At 44.8% G+C, this 24,969-nt stretch overlaps 1 protein-coding gene across 2 annotated transcripts in view; it reads left to right on the top strand.

The window, feature by feature from the left end:
• LOC101931101 (trichohyalin-like) overlaps nucleotides 1–24,969 on the top strand; it is a 76,734-nt gene that overhangs the window by 12,336 nt on the left and 39,429 nt on the right. For both annotated transcript variants that reach the window (XM_065574567.1, XM_065574568.1), the window contains exons 3-4: nucleotides 376–588; nucleotides 14,703–14,805. In XM_065574567.1, the coding sequence (XP_065430639.1) occupies nucleotides 376–588; nucleotides 14,703–14,805 (316 nt within the window). The remainder of the gene's footprint in view (nucleotides 1–375; nucleotides 589–14,702; nucleotides 14,806–24,969) is intronic.

A 24,969-nucleotide genomic window follows, 5' to 3' on the forward strand; every position in this document is an offset into this window, starting at 1 on the left:
ATTTTCAAAGTTATAGGTTACCAAAGAGGCAGATAAGGTCTTAGTGGTATTTTCAAAAACTCTTAAGCAAGTTAGCCACCTAATTTCCATTGAAAATCAAAATGAACATTTTGGGTATTAGCAGTATGTTGTCATGAAAAGTTTCTTTTTGTAAAAGCTATTTTTTTTACCAATAAATAAATAAAAAATGTAGACCAGATCCCCCTCATACACAGTCCTGGCCCACTTGTCAGACACTGAGCCTTTGGTTTCTACTTCATAAGAGGGCAACATGTCTCCTAAACCCACCGGCACTGGTATGCTGGAAAGGGAAGGTGAGAAATGGCAGAAATCCAGTCATCCACTAACACTGCTCTCTCCCATGTCATTTTCCAGTTTGAGATAAATGAACATTACGGGACTGTGCTAAACAAGAACAAAATGACTTCCCAAGAGATCTGCCAGACGCTGCTCTCCCAGCTGTCAGCTGACATGGAGGGAAAGCTCAGAGATGGGGTTTACATGCAGCCTGGTGGGTATGAGGTGTATGTGAAAGATCAGAAACAAGTGGTGGAGAGTTTCCAGAGGACACCCAACAAAGGAGTCATGGTGAGTGATCAGCAGGGCCAGCAGAGTTATTCAGGGGAGAGCTGGAGCACTTTGGCTTTTTTATGCTTATGAACAGTTCACAAACTGTGTGCCTATGAAAGAGCATCATATCTGGCTGTGTGCATACGCTGCATGTTAGATGCCTGGTTGAGTGTTGCCAACTCCACATAGAAGCAAGTCATCAGAGAAACCCTGAAAAGTCACTAGGTGTTACTATTTAAGCATCCCAAATGTGTCAAAAATGTGACTAAACAAAATGTCCACAGATATCAACAGAGATTTATATATATGCGCATACATGAGATGGTAAATTTTCATTATGAACATAATACTGAAATAATACATTAGTGTATATAGAAAGTCTATAATCACTGAAAATGTTTTTAGACTGTAAATTGTATTCTAACCAGTGTTTGTCATAGGATTTGTCTACACTGGCAATTGAATGACAAAAGTTTTGTCTTTCAGAGGTGTTAAAAAAAAACACACCCTCAAAAGACAAAATTTTGACGATGACAAGCACCGGTGTGAACAGTGCTGTGTTGGCAGAAGCGCTCTCCTGCCGACAAAGCTAACCTCACCCATTGGGGGTAAAAGTTTATGTCAACAGGAGAGCTGACAAACAGCAGCTACACTGCGTGACTTTTAGCGACATGGCTGTAGTGACACAGCCGTATTGCTAAAAGCTGTGTAGTGTAGACATAGCCATAGTTTTGAAGGGCATGTCCTCGGAAGGACTTGCATTTGAAGGCTTGGGCTCATAGGCGCTGACTCCATGGATGTGCCGGGCAAGTGCTGAGATGGAGGGGGTGGGAAGGGGGCATGCAGTGGACTCGGGAGAGAGGTGGGACCAGGGCAGGGATTTGCAGAAGGGGTCCAATAGGGGCAGGGAGGGGCGGAGTTGGGGCGGGGACTTTGGGGAAGGGGTTGTGTCATAACTATAAAGGGAAGGGTAACAGCTGTCCTGTGTACAGTACTATAAAATCCCTCCTGGCCAGAGACTCCAAAATCCTTTTCCCTGTAAAGGGTTAAGAAGCTCAGGTAACCTGGCTGGCATCTGACCCAAAGGACCAATAAGGGGACAAGATACCTTCAAATCTTGGGGGGGGGGGAAGGCTTTTGTTTATGCTCTTTGTTTGGGAGAGGGTTCGCTCTTGGGACTGAGAGGGACCAGACATCAATCCAGGTTCTCCCCATCTTTCTAAACAAGTCTCTCATATTTCAAACTTGTAAGTAAATAGCCAGGCAAGGCGTCTTAGTTTTACTTTGTTTTCTCAACCTGTAAATGTACCTTTTATTAGAGTGTTTATCTTTGTTTGCTGTACTTTGAACCTAAAACTAGAGGGGAGTCCTCTGAGCTCTTTAAGTTTGATTACCCTGTAAGGTTAATTTCCATACTGATTTTACAGAGATGATTTTTACCTTTTTCTTTAATTAAAAGCCTTCTTTTTAAGAACCTGATTGATTTTTCCTTGTTTTTAGATCCAGGGGGGTTGGATCTGTATTCACCAGGAGTTGGTGAAAGGAAGGAGGGGGAATGGTTAATTTCTCCTTGTTTTAGATCCAAGGGGGTTGGCTCTGTATTCACCAGGAGTTGGTGGGAGGAAGGAGGGGAATGGTTAATTTCTTCTTGTTTTAAGATCCTAGGGGTTTGGATCTGTATTCACCAGGGAATTGGTGAAAGGTTTCTCAAGGCTACCCAGGGAAGGGAATTAGTTTTTTGAGAATGGTGGCAGCGGACCAGAACTAAGCTGGTAATTAAGCTTAGAAGTCTTCATGCAGGCCCCCACATTTTGTACCCTAAAGTTCAAAGTGGGGATACAGCCTTGACAGGTTGGAATGGGGGCAGGGCAGGAGCGGGGGAAAGTTGGCATCTATGCTTGGGCTGTGAGGCTGTGAATGATAGGAAGGGTTTGATTGGAGCTCTGGTGGCAGAATAAATGCTTAGCAAATAACTGGCGCTCAGCTTCGATTCCTTGGTGGTGGGGATCGGGTGAAATTCCAGATCTAATGGGAAGCTGAAAGATGGGAAGATACAACTGCCCCAGGGGGAAAAGTTATGATCTTCTACAGGTAGTGGAGTTAATTACTCAATGTGTTAACCTGGGGTAAAATGGATAAAAGTAGGCTTGGTGTTTATTGTGTGGGTGAGCTATTGAGCAGTGCTTGAATAAACTGCAATTAGGGTTAGAGATTAATTAACATGTGAATGGCAGGATGTAAAATAATTCCCAACCCTCCATTCACTATAAGCTGCAGGCGACAAAAAGTTTGTGGAGGCTAATTAAATACTTTGCTAAAGCCAGGCGCACTTCGGAGAGAGCAGCACATTAGCCAGGGCTTGTTTTTACCCAAATGTTTTCTTTCTTGCTGCTCCATAGGAGGTAGCACAGCCTGTTATGCAGAGGAAGATGGCTAACGAAATCGTGTCTTACTAATCTATTAGAGTTCTTTGAAGGGGTCAACAAACATGTGGACAAGGGGGATCCAGTGGACATAGTGTACTTAGATTTCCAGAAAGCCTTTGACAAGGTCCCTCACCAAAGGCTCTTATGTAAATTAAGCTGCCAAGGGATAAAAGGGAAGGTCCTTTCATGGATTTAGAACTGGTTAAAAGACAGGTAACAAAGGGTAGGAATTAATGGTAAATTCTCAGAATGGAGAGGGGTAACTAGTGGTGTTCCCCAAGGGTCAGTCCTCGGACCAATCCTATTCAACTTATTCATAAATGATCTGGAGAAAGGGGTAAACAGTGAGGTGGCAAAGTTTGCAGATGATACTAAACTGCTAAAGATAGTTAAGTCCAAAGCAGACTGTGATGAACTTCAAAAAGATCTCACAAAACTAAGTGATTGGGCAACAAAATGGCAAATAGCAACAGAGGGTCCTGTGGCACCTTTGAGACTAACAGAAGTACTGGGAGCATAAGCTTTCGTGGGTAAGAACCTCACTTCTTCAGATGCAAGTACAAATGGCAAATGAAATTTAATGTGGATAAATGTAAAGTAATGCACATTGGAAAAAATAACCCCAACTACACATAAATATGATGGGGGCTAATTTAGCTACAACAAGTCAGGAAAAAGATCTTGGAGTCATCGTGGATAGTTCTCTAAAAATGTCCACGGAGTGTGCAGAGGCAGTCAAAAAAGCAAACAGGATGTTAGGAATCATTAAAAAGGGGATAGAGAATAAGACTGAGAATATATTATTGTCCTTATATAAATCAATGGTACACCCTCATCTCGAATACTGCGTACAGATGTGGTCTCCTCATCTCAAAAAAGATATACTGGCACTAGAAAAGGTTCAGAAAAGGGCAACTAAAATGATTAAGGGTTTGGAACAGGTCCCATATGAGGAAAGATTAAAGAGGCTAGGACTCTTCAGCTTGGAAAAGAGGAGACTAAGGGGGGATATGATAGAGGTATATAAAATCATGAGTGATGTGGAGAAAGTGGATAAGGAAAAGTTATTTACTTATTCCCATAATACAAGAACTAGGGGTCATCAAATGAAATTAATAGGCAGCAGGTTTAAAACAAATAAAAGGAAGTTCTTCTTCACGCAGTGCACAGTCAGCTTGTGGAACTCCTTACCTGAGGAGGTTGTGAAGGCTAGGACTATAACAGAGTTTAAAAGGGAACTGGATAAATTCATGGTGGTTAAGTCCATTAATGGCTATTAGCCAGGACGGGTAAGGAATGGTGTCCCTAGCCTCTGTTTGTCAGAGGGTGGAGATGGATGGCAGGAGAGAAATCACTTGATCATTGCCTGTTAGGTTCACTCCCTCTGGGGCACCTGGCATTGGCCACTGTCAGTAGACAGGATACTGGGCTAGATGGACCTTTGGTCTGACCCAGTACGGCCTTTCTTATGTTCTTATGTTCTTAACAAAGTGGGCAGGGTGCGGGAGGCAGGTTAGCTGGGGAGGAGAGCCACACTGATGATGTAAGAAGAGCCTGGAATGGATTATATTAATACTATTGAGCTGCTTGTGAATGATTTTGTGACTATACAAATTGGCAACTTCTTTCTCTGAATATCACTGTAATCGGCAGTGAAAGCCACTAGATTTGTCGTTGGTCACTTTCACGCTTATTTCCTGGCTAGGGAAACCAAAAAGTTGCTAAATCTAGCAAGAAAATAGCTAAATTGGCAACACTAATTCTTCCGGAAGGAAGGAAGGAAGGAGAGAGAGAATTTACAATGTTTTCTGTCACATTCTTATACTCACCAGGTAAATGCATGTATATGTATATGCATGTCTAGGGTACGGGAGTTCTTGAATTGCTGTTCTAGCTACACAGAATCACTCACTCATACCAACTTTGCAGGTCTGCTTGATACAATCCTTCATGCCTGGCCTGGGAGTTTTGAGTCACCATTCTACCTGTTTAGAGTATATTCATGTTGGGGGACCATTTCTTATGTAGCAACTGGGACGTTTCACCTTTCTTTAGATACCTTTGGCCAAAAATATAAAAGCTCTGGGTTCTGCTTTTTGCCTGACAGGTTACCCCACATGTGCTAATTAGGAGAATATCACTTAGCAGCAGAATCACCTTCTCTTTATTGTGATTCCTGCAGTTTTGGTCATTAATGTTTTTAATATGACAGCATGAAACATCTGTTGACAGGGCGGCTCTCCATAGTTGCTAATCGGACAGTGTTGTCTGCATAGGCCTGCAGACAATGCAGAGTTTCAAGCTAGTTTCATAGGCATTCAAGTTCAATGATACTTTTGATACATTTGAAACACTGAAGGATAGTTTATTCAGCTGATGTGAGCCAATATGCTTCCACTCACTGCAATGGAGCTCTGCTGATTTACACCAGCTGAAGCTCTGATCCCAAAAGTCTCCTTGTTTGTTTGAACCCACATGTAGTGCTCCCTCACTCTGTGGTCCGGAGGGAGGCCACTCTGCCTCATTGTCTTGGGATTTAGTCCTCGGGTCGCACCGGTGGGGTGGAGCTGTAACAGAGGCAAACACACAACAGTCTGTAGCCTTTGTCCCCACCCCTGGGCAGGGCAGCACCCTGTGGAGTCTCTGGTTTGCAGCCCAACAATAGGGCTGACAGCAATTAACAGTAAAGGCCCCTAGCCCTTGAGCAGGGCTAGGCTGGTAGCCGGCTGTAGCCTAAGCCTCATGGCACAGGCAGCCAGTAAGCCAACATGATCAATTGGCTCTAGACCTTTGGGTGGAGTCGAGCAGGGGGCAGGCTTTAGCTTGGGCTTATGGGCTCAGGCAGCCAGCAAACAAATACAGTCAATATGTTATATCCCCTGGGTAGGGCAGAACAGGGAGCAGGCTTTAGACTGGGCTTATGGGCTCAGGCAGCCAGCAAACATACACACACTTGGGATTCAGGTAGTGGTGAGCGCCCACACAGTCTAGGGGGCTCAGCAAGGGCTTAGCACCCAGCAGGCAGTCTAGGATGCTGGCAGGGGGTGTTCCTGGAACACAGGTGTCCTGGCCTAAGGTGGGAAGTTGGCCACCCCAGGCCCACCCTACTCCACCACATCCCAGCCCACGGCCCTAACAGAGGCAGACTGTTCTGCCACGGGGTTGGCAGGGATCCAGCCACAACACACCAACAGGATCAACCCTGTAGCTGGCTAGGCATCGGCGGCTCCTGGGCCACTTCCTGCCTCCCCAGGGTTTGGTACCTCTGGCATTCACCGGTCCTCGGGCTCCTCGCAGCGTACAGCCAACGGTAGACCTGGCAACTCCTCTTCTGGGTCCATCTCCTCCAGGGGCAAGGGGCGGGCACGGCACCGGTTCAGATCCTGGGTGTTGTCGCAGGATCCTCTGCTGGCTCCAGCCCAACTGAGATGCAGGGTCTTCCTTTATGCTTCCTGCCCCACCCTGGTACTTCCGGCGAGGGGGGATGAGGCAGGTTTAGCTCCACCCACCAAGCAGAGTGTAGTGGTCCCTCACTTGCCAGTCTGGAGGGAGCCCACTCGGCCTCACTACACCATATATTTCCAAAATAGTTTTTGTTACTGAACCACAGTAAAACCCACAGACTGTCAGTCAATCCTGCCCTTCAAAGGTACTCAGGTGCTTTAGAAAATCCCATCCTTAAATGACAGTGTTTTTTATTTCAACTGGCAAGAGGAGGAGGGGTCTGTGGCCCAGAATTTGGGGCTTCTAACCAGCCAGTCTTTCCCTCTCTTGTGAATTTATGAAATGCTTTTGGAGCAGTGTCCCCACCTCTCTCCTCAGGTTTACAGGGGAGAGAGCCCCATGGTATGCTATCCACCCACCAACCTCCCTGAGATCCACATTCCCCTCTGCAGCTGGATACCTTGTGACAAGCACTGGAGGGGAACCTCAGTCCTATCAATTCACAGGAGTATGTCTCCCTTCCTTAAGACGTTAGGATGGAATATCAAAGTCATCCTATACAGAAGGCAAAATTCTACTTTTACTTATGGGCTGCAATATCACTTTAGGACTACATAGTCCCCTCAATAGACAGCAAATCCCCAAGTAAGATCAATGGAATCCCATCTTCATCAGATGCATTTGGGGGGAAGGGATACCTCAGTGGTTTGAGCATTGGCCTGCTAAACCAAGGGTTGTGAGTCCAATCCTTGAGGGGGCCACTTAGGGACCTGGGCCAAAAATCTGCCTGGGGATTGGTCCTGCTCTGAGCAGGGGGTTGGACTAGATGACCTCCTGAGGGCCCTTCCAACACTGGTATTCTGTTATGATATGATTCTATGAAGGTCTGTGCAAAGACCAAGGGTAGAATGTGACTTTTAATCTATGGAAGAATGAGAATGAATATTGTAGCAAGGATTGCATTGCAGTTTCTGATAAAACCCAGCTTTCCAAAATGCCCTAAAATGCCCATGGATAAGTAAGTAGCCTTGAAAATTGTTGGGACATATCAGAGGCAGGAGTAGAGTTAGTGGTGCAAATTTGGGGTTATTTCGTCAAGGGATTCCCAGGATACTGACTCCTCCACCACAAATGTCCTAATTTTAAACTGCTTGTTCTTATAATGATTTTTAGCCCACAATGAGGAAAGAAAACTAAGGGCAGTTTCCATATGAATTTTTATACTGCTTGTATCATTGGACTGCCATGAGCTCATCCAGCATCCAGTACACAGCTCCAATGTCAAATCCAAATAATTCAAACATCATTAGCCTTTCTGTCAGATTCTGAGTACTACTCATGGCTGATACAAGCTACAAACTAGCTCACACACCAGTGCTCTGGTAACCGAGTTCCCCACCACCATTAGTGCACCTCCTTGTGTCTAAGTCTGGGAAAGTAGCTCTCACTGCATCAGGTACCTCCTTCTGCCTTTGTTCACTCTGCCGTCTCTCTTCTACTAACTTGGCCCTCTAGCCAAGTCACTATTTAGTCCACTCTTACCGCGGTTACGCAGTCCAATAGGACCACTGTCCAGATGCCTTCTCTGGAGGTCATTCAGCCCCAGTGTCTGGCAGGGGAACCGGACCCTGCCCACTACACCAGGTTCCAGCCCAAGAACCCTATAACCAGCAACTCAGGCCCTCAGTCCCCCTCCCTGTCACTGTTTCCCTGGGCTTCTTGCTTCCCAGCCTCTCTATCTTTTATTGCCTGGGGCTGGGTTTACCATTGGAACTTACTATACTCCCCACGGCTACTTCACCCCCTCCTAGCCTCCTGCTGAACTCCGTATTCCAGGACAGGATCTCAGGGCTTCATTTCCTCTGGACTCCCTCCTTGTCCCTGCACCTTCCCTCATCCCAGGGAGTGACTGAAGACTTCTTCCCCTGCAGCCCCCTTTCTGCTTTCAGCCTCCTGGCTTTGTAGCACTGTCCCTCCCAGTCCTTCTCCAGCTGGGCTTCACTCTTAATTAACCTGCCCCATCCTCTTGTAGGCCCTCATTAACCATATCAGGGCTGGTGTGGGGTGCTCTCCTTTAAAGGCAGGGGGAGGCTGATGCAAAATGTCCATCTGAAAACAAAATTTCAACGTTTTCTAAAATCACAGAAAGTGTGAGGTTGGCTTGAAAAAGGCTATGCCGCATTAGGACTGGGATAGAATTTATAGTACAAATTAGGGGTCATTGGTCAAGGGATTTCTGAGGTACATTCCCCCAAACTGAGCTGCATTTAAATTTTTCAGACTTTTATAACTATTTTTACACACAAAGATATGAAAACACTTGGGTACTCCTAATAAAGCATATCTGGACACCTGCAATCAGCTAGTCAATGGAACCAAGGCCTAGTTTTGAACTCCGCTATTCCAAAAAAAATTGGATTTTCATTCTGGTTCTACAGTGTGATGTGCCGTGCTCTGGTTTGCAGCATTTGTTACTACACCAGCTGTGTCAGAGAGAAACAAAGGCTTCAGTGCCATGGCTTACAGCAAGTTCACACCTCTGTGAGGTATTGTTTCCTCAGGAGATGCATGCTGAGAACTGGGCTGTGCCTCCGATTCAAACACAAAATCCCTTCATTTATGTTTTGCTTCAGTAACTGAGGCAACTGCCAGGTTGGCTGGGCAGACCTGGAGTTTGCTTGCCTCAGCTGTTGTACACAGGAGGTTTCTCCAGTGTGCACTAGTCCTCCAGTGTCTTGCCACAATATCCCAGCACCTTCTTCCTCGTGGACTATCTTGCCATCTCTGCTACTGACTGTTGTCTGGCCAGAAGTCACCTACCACAGCATTTCAGACTGCACCAGCCTTGCCAGGCCCAAAAGCTGAAAAATCATGAGCCAGACCCCAAAGAATCAAGAAATTGGCCCAAAATCGTGAGATTTGTTTTTTATAGGCTTATACGGTGTTGTGGGATTTCTTTTCTAATGTGAACTCCCTGCCCACCCCCGTGCATGTGACAATGCCAGGCTGCCTCCTCCCCCACATCCATAGGGAGTCAGATGCCCCTGGACACTGCTTCAGGAACTCTCACTGCAGGACCCAACTGAGCTCAGATTACACATATCTGCGTAAAGGGCTGCAGTCAGTGCTTAATTTGTGCTGGGGCTTGCCAGGGCTGAGACCGGCACCTCTAGGCTTGCTGCATCAGTTATTAATGTAACAAAATCATCCGCATAAGCGATTGAAGCAGCAGCAGCACAACACTCCACCTCCACTCACATGTCACTTAGCTGCTAGAGGAACATCCCTGGTCTGTTGTGATGCTGCTTGTATGATGCTTGAGCCCAGGCACCTCTTTCATTACAAATGAGGCATTGGCTGCAGATGGGTGGAGATTCCAGCTTCTCCCACTCCCACATTCCCATAGATTAGTGCTGTACCCTCCAGCCCCACCTCTGCTCAGTCCCAGCACAGCAACATATGGTCGGGGGGGAGAAGGGAGCACAGACTGACCCATTGATCACAGAAATGGCGGGGATGATGTGGGGTAATTTAAAGAACTAGCTAATGACACAAAAACTAACAGTTTTTTTTAAGTACACCGGACACTGGAACCCATCCAAGCAGACAGTGGTTCCACTGGATAATTGAGCTGCTAAAGGGGCACTCCAGGAAGACACGACCATTGAAGAAAAGCTGAATGATATTTTTGCATCAATATTTACTGCAGAGGATGTGAGGGAGTTTTGCACACCTGAACCATTCTTTTTAGATGACAAATCTGGGGAACTGTCCCAGGTTGAGATGTCAAGAGTGGAGGTTTTGGAACAGGATGATAAATTAAACAGTAATAACTCACCAGGACCAGATGCTATTCACCCAAGAGTTCTGAAGGAACTCAACTATGAATCTCTAGAACTACTAACAGTGGTATATAACCTGTCATTTAAATCAGCTTCTGTACCAGGTGACTGGAGGATAGCTAATGTGATACCAATTTTTTAAAAAGGCTCCTGAGGCAATCCTGGCAATGACAGGCCGGTAAGTTTATTTCAGTACCAGACAAATTGGTTGAAACTATAGGAAATAACAGAATTATCAGACACATAGATGAACACGATTTGTTTGGGAAGAATCAACACTTTTTTTGTAAGGGGAAATCATGCCTTACCAATCTATTAGAAATCATGCCTCACCAATCTATTAGAAAGGCCAAAGCACAAAACAAGATCAAACTAGATAGAGACATAAAGTGTAACAAGAAAACATTCTACAAATACATTAGAAGCAAGAGGAAGACCAAGGACAGGGTAGGCCCATTACTCAATGGGGTGGGTGGACAATAACATAAAATGTAGAAATGGCAGAGGTGCTTAATGACATCTTTATTTTAGGTTTTCAACAAGAAGTTTGGTGGTGATTGGACATCCAACATAGTGAATGCCTGTGAAAATGAAGTAGGATCAGAGGCTAAAATAGGAATGAACAAATTAAAATTACTTAGATAAATTAGACAGCTTCAAGTCACCAGGACCTGATGAAATGCATCCTAGAATACTCAAGGAGCTGTCTCAGGAGATATCTGAGCTACTAGCGATTATCTTTGAATAGTCATGGAAGACAGGAGAGATTCCAGAAGACTGGAAAAAGGCAAATATAGTGCCAATCTATGAAAAAGGAAATAAGGACAACCCGGGGAATTACAAACCAGTCAGCTTAACTTCTGTACCTGGAAAAATAATGGAGCAAATAATTAAGCACTCAATTTGCAAACACCTAGACAATAATAAGGCGATAAGTAACAGTCAGCATGGATTTGTCAAGAACAAATCATGTCAAACCAACCTGATTGCTTTCTTTGACAGGGTAACAAGCCTTGTGGATAGCGGGGAAGTGGTAGACATGGTATATCTTGACTTTAGTAAAGCTTTTGATACTGTCTCACATGACCTTCTCATAAACAAACTAGCGAAATTCAACCTAGATGGAGCTACTATAAGGTGGGTGCAAAACTGGTTGGAAAACCAGTCCCAGAGAGTAGTTATTGGTGGTTCACAGTCATGCTGGAATGGCATAATGAGTGGGGTCCCGCAGGGCTCAATTCTGGGTCCAGTTCTGTTCAATATCATCAGTGATTTAGATAATGGCATAAAGAGTACACTTATAAAGTTTGCAGATGATACCAAGCTGGGAGGGGTGGCAAGTGCAAGTGCTTTGGAGGACAGGACTAAAATTCAAAATGATCTGGACAAACTGCAGAAATGGTCTGAAGTTAATAGGATGACATTCAATAAGGACAAATGCAAAGTACTCCACTTAGGAAGGAACAATCAGTTGCACACATACAAAATGGGAAATGACTGCCTAGGAAGGAGTATTGTGGAAAGGGATCTAGGGGTCATAGTGGACCACAAGTTAGATATGTGTCAAAAGTGTAACAAAAAAGCTAACATAAAAAGTGTTGTAAGCAAGACATGAGAAGTAATTCTTCCACTCTACTCTGTGCTGATTAGGCCTCAACTGGAATATTGTGTCCAGTTCTGGGTGCCACATTTCAGAAAAGATGTGGACAAATTGGAGAAAGTCCAGAGAAGAGCAACAAAAATGATTAAAGGTCTAGAAAACATGATCTATGAGGGAAGATTGAAAAAATTGGGTTTGTTTAGTCTGGAAAAGAAAAGACTGAGATGGGACATGATAACAGTTTTCAAGTACATAAAATGTTGTTACAAAGAGAAGGGAAAATATTTTTTCTTCTTAACCTGTGAGGATAGGACAAGAAGCAATGGGCTTAAATTGCCGCAAGGGAGAATTAGGTTGGACATTAGGAAAAACTTCCTAGCTGTCAGGGTGGTTAAGCACTGGAATAAATTGCCTAGGGAAATTGAGGAATCTCCATCACTGGTGATTTTTAAGAGCAGGTTAGATAAACATCTCTCAGGGATGGTCTAGACCAGTGCTTCTCAAAGCCGGTCCGCTGCTTGTTCAGGTAAAGCCCCTGGCTGTCCGGGCCAGTTTGTTTACCTGCCCCGTCCACAGGTTTGGCTGATCATGGCTCCCACTGGCCGCGGTTCACCTCTCCAGGCCAATGGGAGCTGCGGGAAGCGGCGCGGGCCAAGCGATGTGCTGGCTGCCCTTCCGGCAGCCCCCATTGGCCTGGAGCAGCGAACCGCGGCCAGTGGGAGCTGCGATTGGCTGAACCTGCGGACGCGGCAGGTAAACAAACTGGCCCAGACCACCAGGGGCTTTCCCTGAACAAGCGGCAGACTGGCTTTGAGAAGCACTGGTCTAGATAATACTTAGTCCTTCCATGAATGCAGGGGACTGGACTGATGACCTCACAAGGTCCCTTCCAGTCTTCTGATTCTATGATTCCATGAGAATTCTTTGAGGGATTCAACAAATATGGGAACAAGGGTGATCCAGTGGATATAGTATACTTGGACTTTCAGAAAGTTTTTGACAAGGTCCCTTACCAAAGGCTCTTAAGCAAAAGTAAGCAGTCGTGGGATAAGAGAGAAGGATCTCTCATGGCTCAGTAACTGGTTAAAAGATAGGAAACAAAGGGTAGGAATAAATGGTCAGTTTTCAGAATGGAGAAGTAAATAGTGGTGTCTGCCAGGAATCTGTACTAGGACGTGTTCAACATATTCATAAATGATCTGGAAAAAGGAGTAAACAATGAGATGACAAAGTTTGCAGATGATACAAAATTTCTCAAGATAATTAAGTCTAAAGCAGACAGAAAAGTATTAGAAAGGTATTTTATAAAACTGGGTGATGGCAACAAAATGGCAGATGAAATTCAGTGTTGATTAATGCAAATAATGCATATTAGAAAACATAATCCTAATTATACATACAAAACAATGGTGTCTAAATTAGCTGTTGCCACTGAAGATCTTGGAGTGATTGTGGATAGTTCTCTGAAAACATCTGTTCAATGTGCAGCAGCAGTCAAAAAGGCCAACAGAATATTAGGAACCACTAGGAAAGGGATATGTGCAGTTCTGGTTCCCCCATCTCAAAAAAGATATATTAGAATTGGAAAAGATACAGAGAAGGGCAACAAAAATGATTGGGAGATGGAACAGCTTCCATATGACGAGAGATTAAAAAGACTGGAACTGTTAATCTTGGAAAAGACACAACTAAGGATGGAGATTATAGAGGTCTATCAATTGTGACTGATGTGGAGAAAGTGAATAAGGAGGTGTTATTTCCCCTTCACATAGCACCAGAACCACATGTCACCCAACGAAATTAATAGGCAGCAGGTTTAAATCAAACATAAGGCAGTATTTCTTCACACAACACGTAGTCAACCTGTGGAACTTGTAGTCTGGGGATGTTTTGAAGCCCGCAAGTATAACTGGGTTCAAAAAAGATTTAGATGTGTTCATGGAGGATAGGTTAATCAATGGTTATTAGCCATGGTGGTCATGGGTGAAACCCCATGCTTTGGGTGTCCCTAAGCCTCTGGCTGCCAGATGCTGGGATTGAACAATAAGAGATGGATCACTCAATAATTGCCCTGCTCTATTAATTCCCTCTGAAGCACCTGGCACTGGGTACTGTCAGAAGACAGGATACTGAGCTAGATGGACCATTGGTCTCACCCAGTATGGCTAGTCTTTAATTCTTATGAGGAGCCTGGAGCAGAGGCTGACCTATTGCTCACAGATATTTTGATGCAGACTGAACACCTAGCTCAAATACATGTACTGCAAAGAGAATCTGTCACAGGTGCCCTATCTAAGGGCATTTCTACCATGGAGCTGGAGGTGTAATTTCCAGCTTGGGTAGATTTATACACACACTAGCTCAATCTAAAGTAGCATGCAAATAACTACTTGAGCTGGAAATTACACCTTCAGCTCCAGTGTAGTTGGGCCCTGAAAGCCAACAAGACCCAAGGCATAAGAGCTAGGCCTTTGGAGATGCTGGCTGTGCTCAGGGAGTGACTTTGGGGTGGCTGGGTTGGTTGCTGGGGGTCAGAATAAATGACATTTTCAAGGGCCAATGGGAGTTTGAGCTGCCAGCTGGAGCAATTGCAGGGCTGTGGACGTGCTTCCTGCTGTCCACTCACCAACCTTCCTTTACAAATTACCATCTCCAGGTCATGTCTCAGGGGAAAGATTTGCTCTGATGCAGTTGCTGAATCCTTGTCAGTCAATTCTTCTCCTACTGGTTGCATTCCTCCCAGAGATTAGCATATTTTTGATGCCTCATGAGTAATTCAGCCCTGAGTGTTAAGAATCCTTTGTGGTCTCTTGTTCCCAGGCAGAGCAGGTACTGGAGCAGTTCATGGACAGTAAGAAGGCAGAAGCTGCCACCATTGTCACGGCTGACAAAATGCTGACAGATGTACAAAAGCGCCTGGCGGGTAAGTTTCTGTGAAAAGATTTTAAGCGGATTCATTTCCGTATTGCAATAATTTCAAGAAAAAAACAATTATTCATATGATAGAGTTAAGGATGAGAATCCATGGCCAAACAGGGCTTCATAGCTGTCCCTATGATGAACACCACGACAATTTGGAACTCTCCCATTACAGGCTATGGGTTATTCTCAGTCACTCCAGCTGAAACTTCCACTTTGTATAAATTGTCACGTTGTCTGTCTGGAGTGGCTCACCACTGTGCATGCCAATCTCAAGGCAGACTGTCAGAAAACAGGGCAGAGATCCCACACTGGTGGTGTGTTCTGGAATTAGATTGCACCAAGCCAGTAACAAATGTCCACTCCTGGATCACTATACCAGCCTTACCATGGAGTCACAGACAGTCCGCTTAGACTCTCCAGTCTGTCTTGCCACCTAGACAACTGGACTTAGTGGTAATGGTCACACAAACCAAAAATCACACCACATCTTGTTTCTCCCAGTCCTAAAGACCAGTCACATACCCCAGATCAGTTGATACTCCAGACCTTGCACCACAGACAATGCTGGCAGCCAATTCCATAGTAAATTAACTAAAGGTTTATTAGCTAAGAAAAGGATATGAGAGTTACTGAGAGCTTAAAGCAGGTAAAATGTATTCACATGTGAGTCACAGTTTGTAATTCCAAGTGGTAACAGTGATGTAATGAACTGACAGTTTCCCAAAAGTCTTTCAGGGAACCCAGATGTCTCTGGGGATCTCCTCTTTGCATCTGGTACTCTTCCCTGTCAGAGTCCAAATAGTCCAGAGATGAAGGATCTTTCTTTGAATCCATATTTATAGTCTGTTCACACTGTTGAGCGGGCAATTTGACTAGATGACCTCCTGAGGTCATTTCCAACCCTAATATTCTATTATTCTAAAGCTAGCTGACAGCATCTCTACCCATGTGGGCCTTCCTTTGTTGACTGTGAATGAGGAATGCAGTTTGAGTCTGTGATTTCCAATCATCAGCATACTGGCCACTTGCTTTGAAATGTTTCAAAGTGAAAGCAGTATTATTCTGTATCAGCAAAAAGAACAGAAGTACTTGTGGCACCTTAGAGACTAACAAATTTATTTAAGCATAAGCTTTTGTGGGCTAAAATCCACTTAATTGGATGCATGCAGTGGAAAACACAGTAGGAAGATATATAAACACAGAGAACATAAAAGATGAGTGTTGCCATACCATCTATAATGAGAGTAATTAGTTAAGGTGGGCTATTGTCAGCAGGAGAAATAAAACTTCTGTAGAGATAATCAGGATGGCCCATTTCCAACAATTGACAAGAAGGTGTGAGTAAAAGTAGGGGGAATAGTTCTACTTTGTGTGATGACCCATCCACTCCCAGTCTTTATTCAATCCTAATTGAATGGTGTCTAGTTTGCAAATTAATTTCAATTTGGCAGTTTTTTGCTGGAGTCTGTTTTTGAAGTTTTTTTGTTGTAGTATTGCCACTTTTAGGTCTGTAATTGAGTAACCAGGGAGATTGAAGTGTTCTCCAACTGGTTTTTTAATGTTGTAATTCTTGACATCTGATTTGTGTCCATTTATTATTTTGTGTAGAGATTGTTCAGTTTGGCCAATGTCCATGGCAGAGGGGTATTGCTGGCACATGATGGAATATATCACATTGAACGAGCCTCTGACAGTGCGGCTGATGTGATTAGGTCCTATGATGGTGTCCCCTGAATAGATATATGGACAGAGTTGGCAACGGGCTTTGTTGCAAGGATGGGTTCCTGGGTTAGTTCTTTTGTTGTGTGATGTGTAGTTGCTGGTGAGTATCTGCTTCAGGTTGGGGGGGCTATCTGTAAGTGAGGACTGGCCTGTCTCCCAAGATCTGTGAGAGTGAGGGATCATCTTTCTGGATAGGTTGTAGATCCTTGATGATGCGCTGGAGAGGTTTTACATAGGGACTGAAGGTGATGGCTAGTGGTGTTCTGTTACTTTCTTTGTTGGGCCTATCCTGCAGTAGGTGACTTCTGGGTACTCTTCTGGCTCTGTCAATCTGTTTCTTCACTTCAGTAGGTGGGTATTGTAGTTGTAAGAATGCCTGATAGAGATCTTGAAGGTGTTTGTCTCTGTCTGAGGGGTTGGAGCAAATGTGGTTGTATCTTAGAGCTTGGTTGTAGAGAATGGATTGTGTGGTATGGTCTGGATGGAAGCTGGAGGCATGTAGGTAAGTATAGAAGTCAGTAGGTTCCTGGTATAGGGTGGCGTTTATGTGACCATCACTTATTAGCACTGTAGTGTCCAGGAAGTGGATCTCTTGTGTGGACTGGTCCAGGCTGAGGTTGACAGTGGGATGGAAATTGTTGAAATCATGGTGGAATTTGTCAAGGGCTTCTTTTCCATGGGTCCAGATAATGAAGATGTCATCAATGTAGCACAAGTAGAGTAGGGGTGTTAGGGGACGAGAGCTGAGGAAGCATTGTTCTAAGTCAGCCATAAAAATGTTGCCATACTGTGGGGCCATGTGGGTACCCATAGCAGTGCCACTGACTTGAAGGTATACATTGTCCCCAAATGTGAAATAGTTGGGGGTGAGGACAAAGTCACAAAGTTCAGCCACCAGGTTTGCTGTGATATTATCAGGATACTGTTCCTGGTGGTTTGTAGTCCATCTTTGTGTGGAATGTTGGTGTAGAGGGCTTCTACATCCACAGTGACCAGGATGGTGTTTTCTGAAAGATCACCAATGGATTGTAGTTTCCTCAGGAACTCACTGGTGTCTCAAAGATAGCTAGGAGTGCTGGTAGCGTAGGGCCTGAGGAGAGAGGACCTGTGGGAGTTCTGTTGGAGGAGAAGGTTTTTGTATTTTGTGTATTTTTTTTTTTGTAGTTTTATGTATGGAGGCTGGTAGGGGCAGTGTGCTGGGAGAGAAGCTGAGCCCTGATTAGGGGTTTGGGCTTCTCTGCTTAGGGGTCCTATAAAGGTTGCCAGCCAGTCAGGCAGCGGCATAGACAGCTGCAGCGGCACAGGAGCCTGCAAACAGAGCTGTAAACAGGGGAGTTTCAGTGGGAGTTTGCAAGGGGAGTTTCTGGGGGACACTAAGAGAGCTAGGCAGAGGAATAAACAGTCTAGTGAAGGGAGGGGGTGATGGTGTGCCAGTGGTTTGGTGCTTGCTGTGTGTGTGTTTTTTCCCCCTCTTTCTCTGTGGGTGGAGGTGGTTTGGTTTGTGTTTCCCGGCCTAGCAGGTTTTAGGTGGGAAGGCTGTGACTGATACAGAGGCAGCAGTGGAAGACACAATGAGGATGACTGGATGTGGAAGCTGCGGCATGTACATGATCCTGGAGGGGGTATCTGAAAAGAGTTTCATCTGCATAAAGTGCCGCCTGATAGAGCTGATGGAAGAAAAGATCTGATTATTGGAGATGCAGGTGGAAACTCTGGTCGAGTTTAGAAGGGGGTTTGAGCAGATGATGGAGCAAAGACATGAGGAGGCTGAAGGAAAAAGCTCAGACTTGCAGACAGAAACAGGACCCAAGAATTCTGAGGGGAGCCTGCTGGGTGAGGAAAGTGGACAGTGGAAGCATGTGACTAAGAGAACCAGGCAGAGGAAGAGACGGGCTACTGAAGGAGAAATAGAGCTCAGGAACAGGTTTTCAGAGTTGGGAAATGAAGAAGGGGCACAGCAGGTGGTCGCTGAAGGTGAGAGGGCAAGGAAGAAGAGAAGAGCAGCTAGTCCTATAGGAAGAGGGGAAGAGTCAATGGAAATAACAACATCAAATATGAGCCCCAGGAGGATATGAGATGGGTTGCGGAGGATTGCAAGGGAAAATAGAAATCGAGAGGACTTGCAGCCAGAGGGAGCAGGGGATAGACCGGAGAATTGCACCGTTACCAGGAAAAGGCAGGTCTACGTGACTGAGGACTCCTTACTGAGAAGAATAGACAGGCCTGTAACTAGAGCTGATCCAGAGAACAGAAGAGTGTGCTGTCTGCCGGGTGCTAAGATACGGGATGTGGACCTGAGGCTGAAAAGAATCCTAACAGGAGCGGGAAAGAATCCGCTAATTGTCCTTCATGTGGGAACAAATGATACAGCGAGATTCTCGCTAGAACATATCAAGGGAGACTATGCTAGGCTGGGGAAGACGCTTAAGGAAATCGAGGCTCAGGTGATCTTCAGTGGGATTCTGTCTGTTCCTAGAGAAGGGCAACAAAGGTGTGACAAGATTATGGCGATCAACAGATGGCTCAGGCAGTGGTATGTATGGCCACAGGGAAGCATTCATGGACAGAGGATTGTTCTCTCGGGATGGACTTCACCTGAGTAAGGAGGGAAATAGACTTCTAGGATGGAGGCTGGCACAACTGATTAAGAGAGCTTTAAACTAGGAATTTGGGGGAGATGGTTGGGAGATGTCCAGGTAATCTCCACGCCAGAATTTAACATTGATAAGGAAGAAAACAAAGTAAGAAAGGCTACAGCCATGGTTATGAGAATGGACGTAAGGAGGAAGGGTTGTGTAGATACCAGTCTAATAGGTGATACTGGCAGTAGAATGTCTGTGCCTAATCGGGTAAAGAATGTCAGTGAAACCAAACGGCAAAAATTAAGATGTTTGTACAATAATGCGAGGAGCCTAGGTAACAAAATGGAGGAACTAGAGCTACTGGTGCAGGAAGTGAAACTAGATATTATAGGGATAACAGAAACATGGTGGAATAGTAGTCATGACTGGAGTACAGGTATTGAAGGCTATGTGCTGTTTAGGAAAGACAGAAATAAAGGCAAAGGTGGGAGAGTAGCATTGTATATCAATGATGAGGTAGACTGAAAGAAATAAGAAGTGATGGAATGGATAAGACGGAGTCTGTCTGGGCAAAAATCACATTGGGGAAGAAAGCTACTAGAGCCTCCCCTGAGATACTGCTTGGGGTGTGCTACAGACCGCCGGGATCTGATTTGGATATGGATGGAGACCTCTTTAATCTTTTTAATGAAGTAAACACTAATGGGAATTGTGTGATCATAGGAGACTTTAACTTCCCAAATATAGACTGGAGGACAAGTGCTAGTAATAATAATAGGGCTCAGATTTTCCTGGATGTGATAGCTGATGGATTCCTTCACCAAGTATCAGAGTAACAGCCGTGTTAGTCTGTATCCGCAAAAAGAAGAACAGGAGTACTTGTGGCACCTTAGAGACTAACAAATTTATTAGAGCATAAGCTTTCGTGGACTACAGCCCACTTCTTCGGATGCATCCGAAGAAGTGGGCTGTAGTCCACGAAAGCTTATGCTCTAATAAATTTGTTAGTCTCTAAGGTGCCACAAGTACTCCTGTTCTTCTCTTCACCAAGTAGTTGAAGAACCAACAAGAGGGGATGCCTTTTTAGATTTGGTTTTGGTGAGTAGTGAGGACCTCATAGAAAAAATGGTTGTGGGGGACAATCTTGGTTCGAGTGATCACAAGCTAATTCAGTTCAAACTAGATGGAAGGATAAACAAAAATAGATCTGGGACTAGGGTTTTTGATTTTAAAAGGGCTAACTTTAAAGAATTAAGGAAATTAGTTAGGGAAGTGGATTGAACTGAAGAACTTGTGGATCTAAAGGCGGAGGAGGCCTGGAATTATTTCAAGTCAACGTTGCAGAAACTAGCAGAAGCCTGCATCCTAAGAAAGGAGAAAAAATTCATAGGCAGGAGTTGTAGACCAAGCTGGATGAGCAAGCATCTCAGAGAGGTGATTAAGAAAAAGCAGAAAGCCTACAAGGAGTGGAAGAGGAGAGGGATTAGCAAGGAAAGCTACCTTATTGAGGTTAGAACATGTAGGGATAAAGTGAGAAAGGCCAAAAGCCATGTAGAGTTGGACCTTGCAAAGGGAATTAAAACCAATAGTAAAAGGTTCTATAGCCATATAAATAAGAAGAAAACAAAGAAAGAAGAAGTGGGACCGCTAAACACTGAGGATGGAATGGAGGTTAAGGATAATCTAGGCATGGCCCAATATCTAAACAAATACTTTGCCTCAGTCTTTAATGAGGCTAATGAAGAGCTTAGGGATAATGGTAGGATGACAAATGAGGATATGAAGGTAGATATTACCGCATCCGAGGTAGAAGCCAAACTTGAACAGCTTAATGGGACTAAATTGGGGCCCAGATAATCTTCATCCAAGAATATTAAAGGAACTGGCACACGAAATTGCAAGCCCATTAGCAAGAATTTTTAATGAAGCAGTAAACTCAGGGGTTGTACAGTACGACTGGAGAATTGCTAACATAGTTCCTATTTTTAGAAAGGGAAAAAAAGTGATTTGAGTAACTATAGGCCTGTTAGTTTGACATCTGTAGTATGCAAGGTCTTGTAAAAAATTTGAAAGAGAAAGTAGTTAAGGACATTGAGGTCAATGGTAATTGGGACAAAATACAACATGGTTTTAAAAGAGGTAGATTGTGTCAAACCAACCTGATCTCCTTCTTTAAGAAGGTAACAGATTTTTTAGACAAAGGAAATGCAGTGGATCTAATTTACCTCGATTTCAGTAAGGCATTTGATATGGTTCCACATGGGGAATTATTAGTTAAATTGGAAAAGATGGGGATCAATATGAAAATTGAAAGGTGGATAAGGAACTGGTTAAAGGGGAGACTACAACGGGTCATACTGTAAGGTGAACTGTCAGGCTGGAAGGAGGTTACTAGTGGAGTTCCTCAGGGATCGGTTTTGGGACCAATCTTATTTAATCTTTTTATTACTGACCTTGCCACAAAAAGTGAGAATGTGCTAATATAGTTTGCGGCTGACACAAAGCTGGGAGGTATTGCTAATACAGAGAAGGACCGGGATATCATACAGGAAGATCTGGATGACCTCGTAAACTGGAGTAATAGTAATAGGATGAAATTTAATAGTGAAAAGTGCAAGGTCATGCATTTAGGGATTAATAACAAGAATTTTGGTTATAAATTGGGGACACATCAGTTGGAAGTAACAGAGGAAGAGAAGGACCTCGGAGTATTGGTTGATCACAGGATGACTATGAGCCGCCAATGTGATATGACTGTTAAAAAAGCTAATGTGGTCTTGGGATGCATCAGGTGAGGTATTTCCAGTAATGATAAGGAGGTGTTAGTACCATTATACAAGGCACTGGTGAGACCTCATCTGGAATATTGTGTGCAGTTCTGGTCTCCCATGTTTAAGAAGGACGAATTCAAACTGGAACAGGTACAGAGAAGGGCTAGTAGAATGATCCGAGGAATGGAAAACCTGTCTTATGAAAGGAGACTCAAAGAGCTTGGCTTGTTTAGCCTAACCAAAAGAAGACTGAGGGGAGATATGATTGCTCTTTATAAATATATCAGAGGGATAAATATCAGGGAGGGAGAGGAATTATTTAAGCTTAGTACCAATGTGGACACAAGAACAAATGGATATAAACTGGACATTAGGAAGTTTAGACTTGAAATTAGACGAAGGTTTCTAACCATTAGAGGAGTGAAGTTCTGGAATAGCCTTCCAAGGGGAGCAGTGGAGGCAAAAGACATATCTGGCTTCAAGACTAAGCTTGATAAGTTTATGGAGGGGATGGTATGATGGGATAGCCTAATTTTGGCAATTAGTTGATCTTTGATTATTAGCAGGTAAATATGCCCAATGGTCTGTGATGGGATGTTAGATGGGGTGGGATTTGAGTTACTCCAGAGAATTCTTTCCTGGGTGCTGGCTGGTGAGTCTTACCCACATGCTCAGGGTTTAACTGATCGCCATATTTGGGGTAGGGAAGGAATTTTCGTCCAGAGCAGATTGGCAGAGGCCCTGGAGGTTTTTCGCCTTCCTCTGCAGCATGGGGCACGGGTCACTTGCTGGAGGATTCTCTGCACCATGAGGTCTTTAAACCACGATTTGAGGACTTCAATAACTCAGGCGTAGGTTAGGGGTTTGTTACAGTAGTGGGTGCATGAGATTCTGTGGCCTGCATTGTGCAGGAGGTCAGACTAGATGATCATAATGGTCCCTTCTGACCTTAAAGTTTATGAGTGTATGAGTCTATGAGAATCTACATAGCCAGATGATCCTGCTGTCAGGGTGCCAATGCCTGAGATGATGGGGCGTCCAGGATTTCCAGGTTGGAATATGAATGAGAGACTGCTAGGCAGCTCTCTAACACCACATTCTACAAGCCATTACCCTCTGATCCCACTGAGGGTTACCAAAAGAAACTACACCATTTGCTCAAGAAACTCCCTGAAAAAGCATAAGAACAAATCTGCACAGATACACCACTAGAACTTCGACCAGGGGTATTCTATCTGCTACGCAAGATCCATAAACCAGCAGCCAGAGCAGGGCTTGGAGCCCAGGTCTCCCATATCCCCAGTGAGTGTCTAGAGGAGGTTGTGTGTGGGGGGGTCTCTCTCTTGCTCTCGTTTCTCCAGAGAAAGGGTTGAAAGGGCCAAGGAGAGGGTTAATAGCTCAGAATCCTGAGAAGAGGGAGGTACCTTAGAATCATAGAATCATAGAAGATTAGGGTTTTAAGAGACCTCAGGAAGGCATCTAGTCCAATCCCCTGCTCAAAGCAGGACCAGCACCAACTAAATTATCCCAGTCAGGGTTTTTTCAAGCCGGGCCTTAAAAACCTCTGAGGATGCAGATTCCACCACCTCCCTAGGTGACTCATTCCAGTGCTTCACCACCCTCATAATGAAATAGTGTTTCCTAATATCCAACCTAGACCTCCCCCCACTGCAACTTGAGACCATTGCCCCTTGTTCTGTCATCTGCCACCACTGAGAACAGCCGAGCTCCGTCCGCTTTGGAACCCCCCTTCAGGTAGTTGAAGGCTGCTATCAAATCCCCCTTCACTCTTTTCTTCTGCACATTAAATAATCCCATTTCCCTCAGCCTCTCCTCACAAGTCATGTGCCCCAGCCCCCTCATCATTTTCGTTGTCCTCTGCTGGACTCTCTCCAAATTGTCTACATCCCTTCTGTAGTGGGGGGACCAAAACTAGACGCAGTACTCCAGGTGTGGCTTCACTAGTGCCAAATAGAGGGGAATAATCACTTCCCTCGATCTGCTTGCAATGCTCCTACTAATACAGCCCAATATGACATTGGCTTTCTTGGCAACAAGGGCACACTGCTGAATCATATCCTGCTTCTCATCCACTGTAACCCCCAGGTCCTTTTCTGCAGACCTGCTGCTTAGCTAGTTGGTCCCCAGCCTGTAGCGGTACATGGGATTCTTCCTTCGTCCGGCTCATCAGCTCAGTGTGGGAGGCCAAGGTCAATGGGAGTTAGGTGCCTATGTGGATCTGGCTCTAAGCCCCCCATCTTCTGCATTTCCTTTTGGCTAGTTTAGGTGGCTCCTTGCTCAGTGTGCTGGCTTCTGTGAATCCCCTGCTTAGGCACCTGTCTCTCCCCATGCATTGGATAGGGAGCCTGGACACTAACTTGGGGGTGAAGATTCCACTCGCCGGCAGGTCTCCTAGGAGTTCGGTGTGTGCAATGCCTAGCCCCTGTAATGGGGCATGCTCTGCTTCTGCTCACTGGTACCACAGTTATCTGCTCAGACTCTGCCAGTTAGGCAGCCACATTTTGGGGATAATTTATGTTCCCTCCACCTACACTCTAACAGTCCCATGCAGCAGTGCTGTTAGCAGCATCCCTTGTGCCTTCAGTCTTCCCCTGGGCCTGAGAGGAGAGGCGCTCTCCCTTTTCTGAGAGTCTGGGCTCAGCTAACCCTGATCACTCCCCACAGATCCTACCTGTGCCTTTCCTTTCAGTCGTCAGCAGATGGGGTAATTGGTTCTTTAGCTCACATAGCTTTGCAGCCTGATTAGATAATTAGATTCCATTCCCCCAATCAGTCCTCTGGGGAACTCATCAGTGCCAGAGTGATCAGAGTGCCCACTCCCAGAATTCAATAGGTGCTATCTCTCAGCACTTTGTGTCACATTGTGGCCTGTTGTGAGTCTAGCCCTGTGTCACAGCTGAACTCCTCTGATTACATCCAATACAGGCCAGCTGGCCCCATCAGACTCAGTGAATTTATAGCTATATTTGGGAGAGTTAGATTCCTATTGGTGAATGTCAGTAACCATTGATTTCACTGTACGCACACAAGCCAACATAAATATACTTCCATTGATAATCATTGAATTTT

This window comes from Chrysemys picta, chromosome 20, assembly GCF_011386835.1.
Source record: "Chrysemys picta bellii isolate R12L10 chromosome 20, ASM1138683v2, whole genome shotgun sequence".
Classification (NCBI taxonomy): Eukaryota; Metazoa; Chordata; order Testudines; family Emydidae; genus Chrysemys; species Chrysemys picta.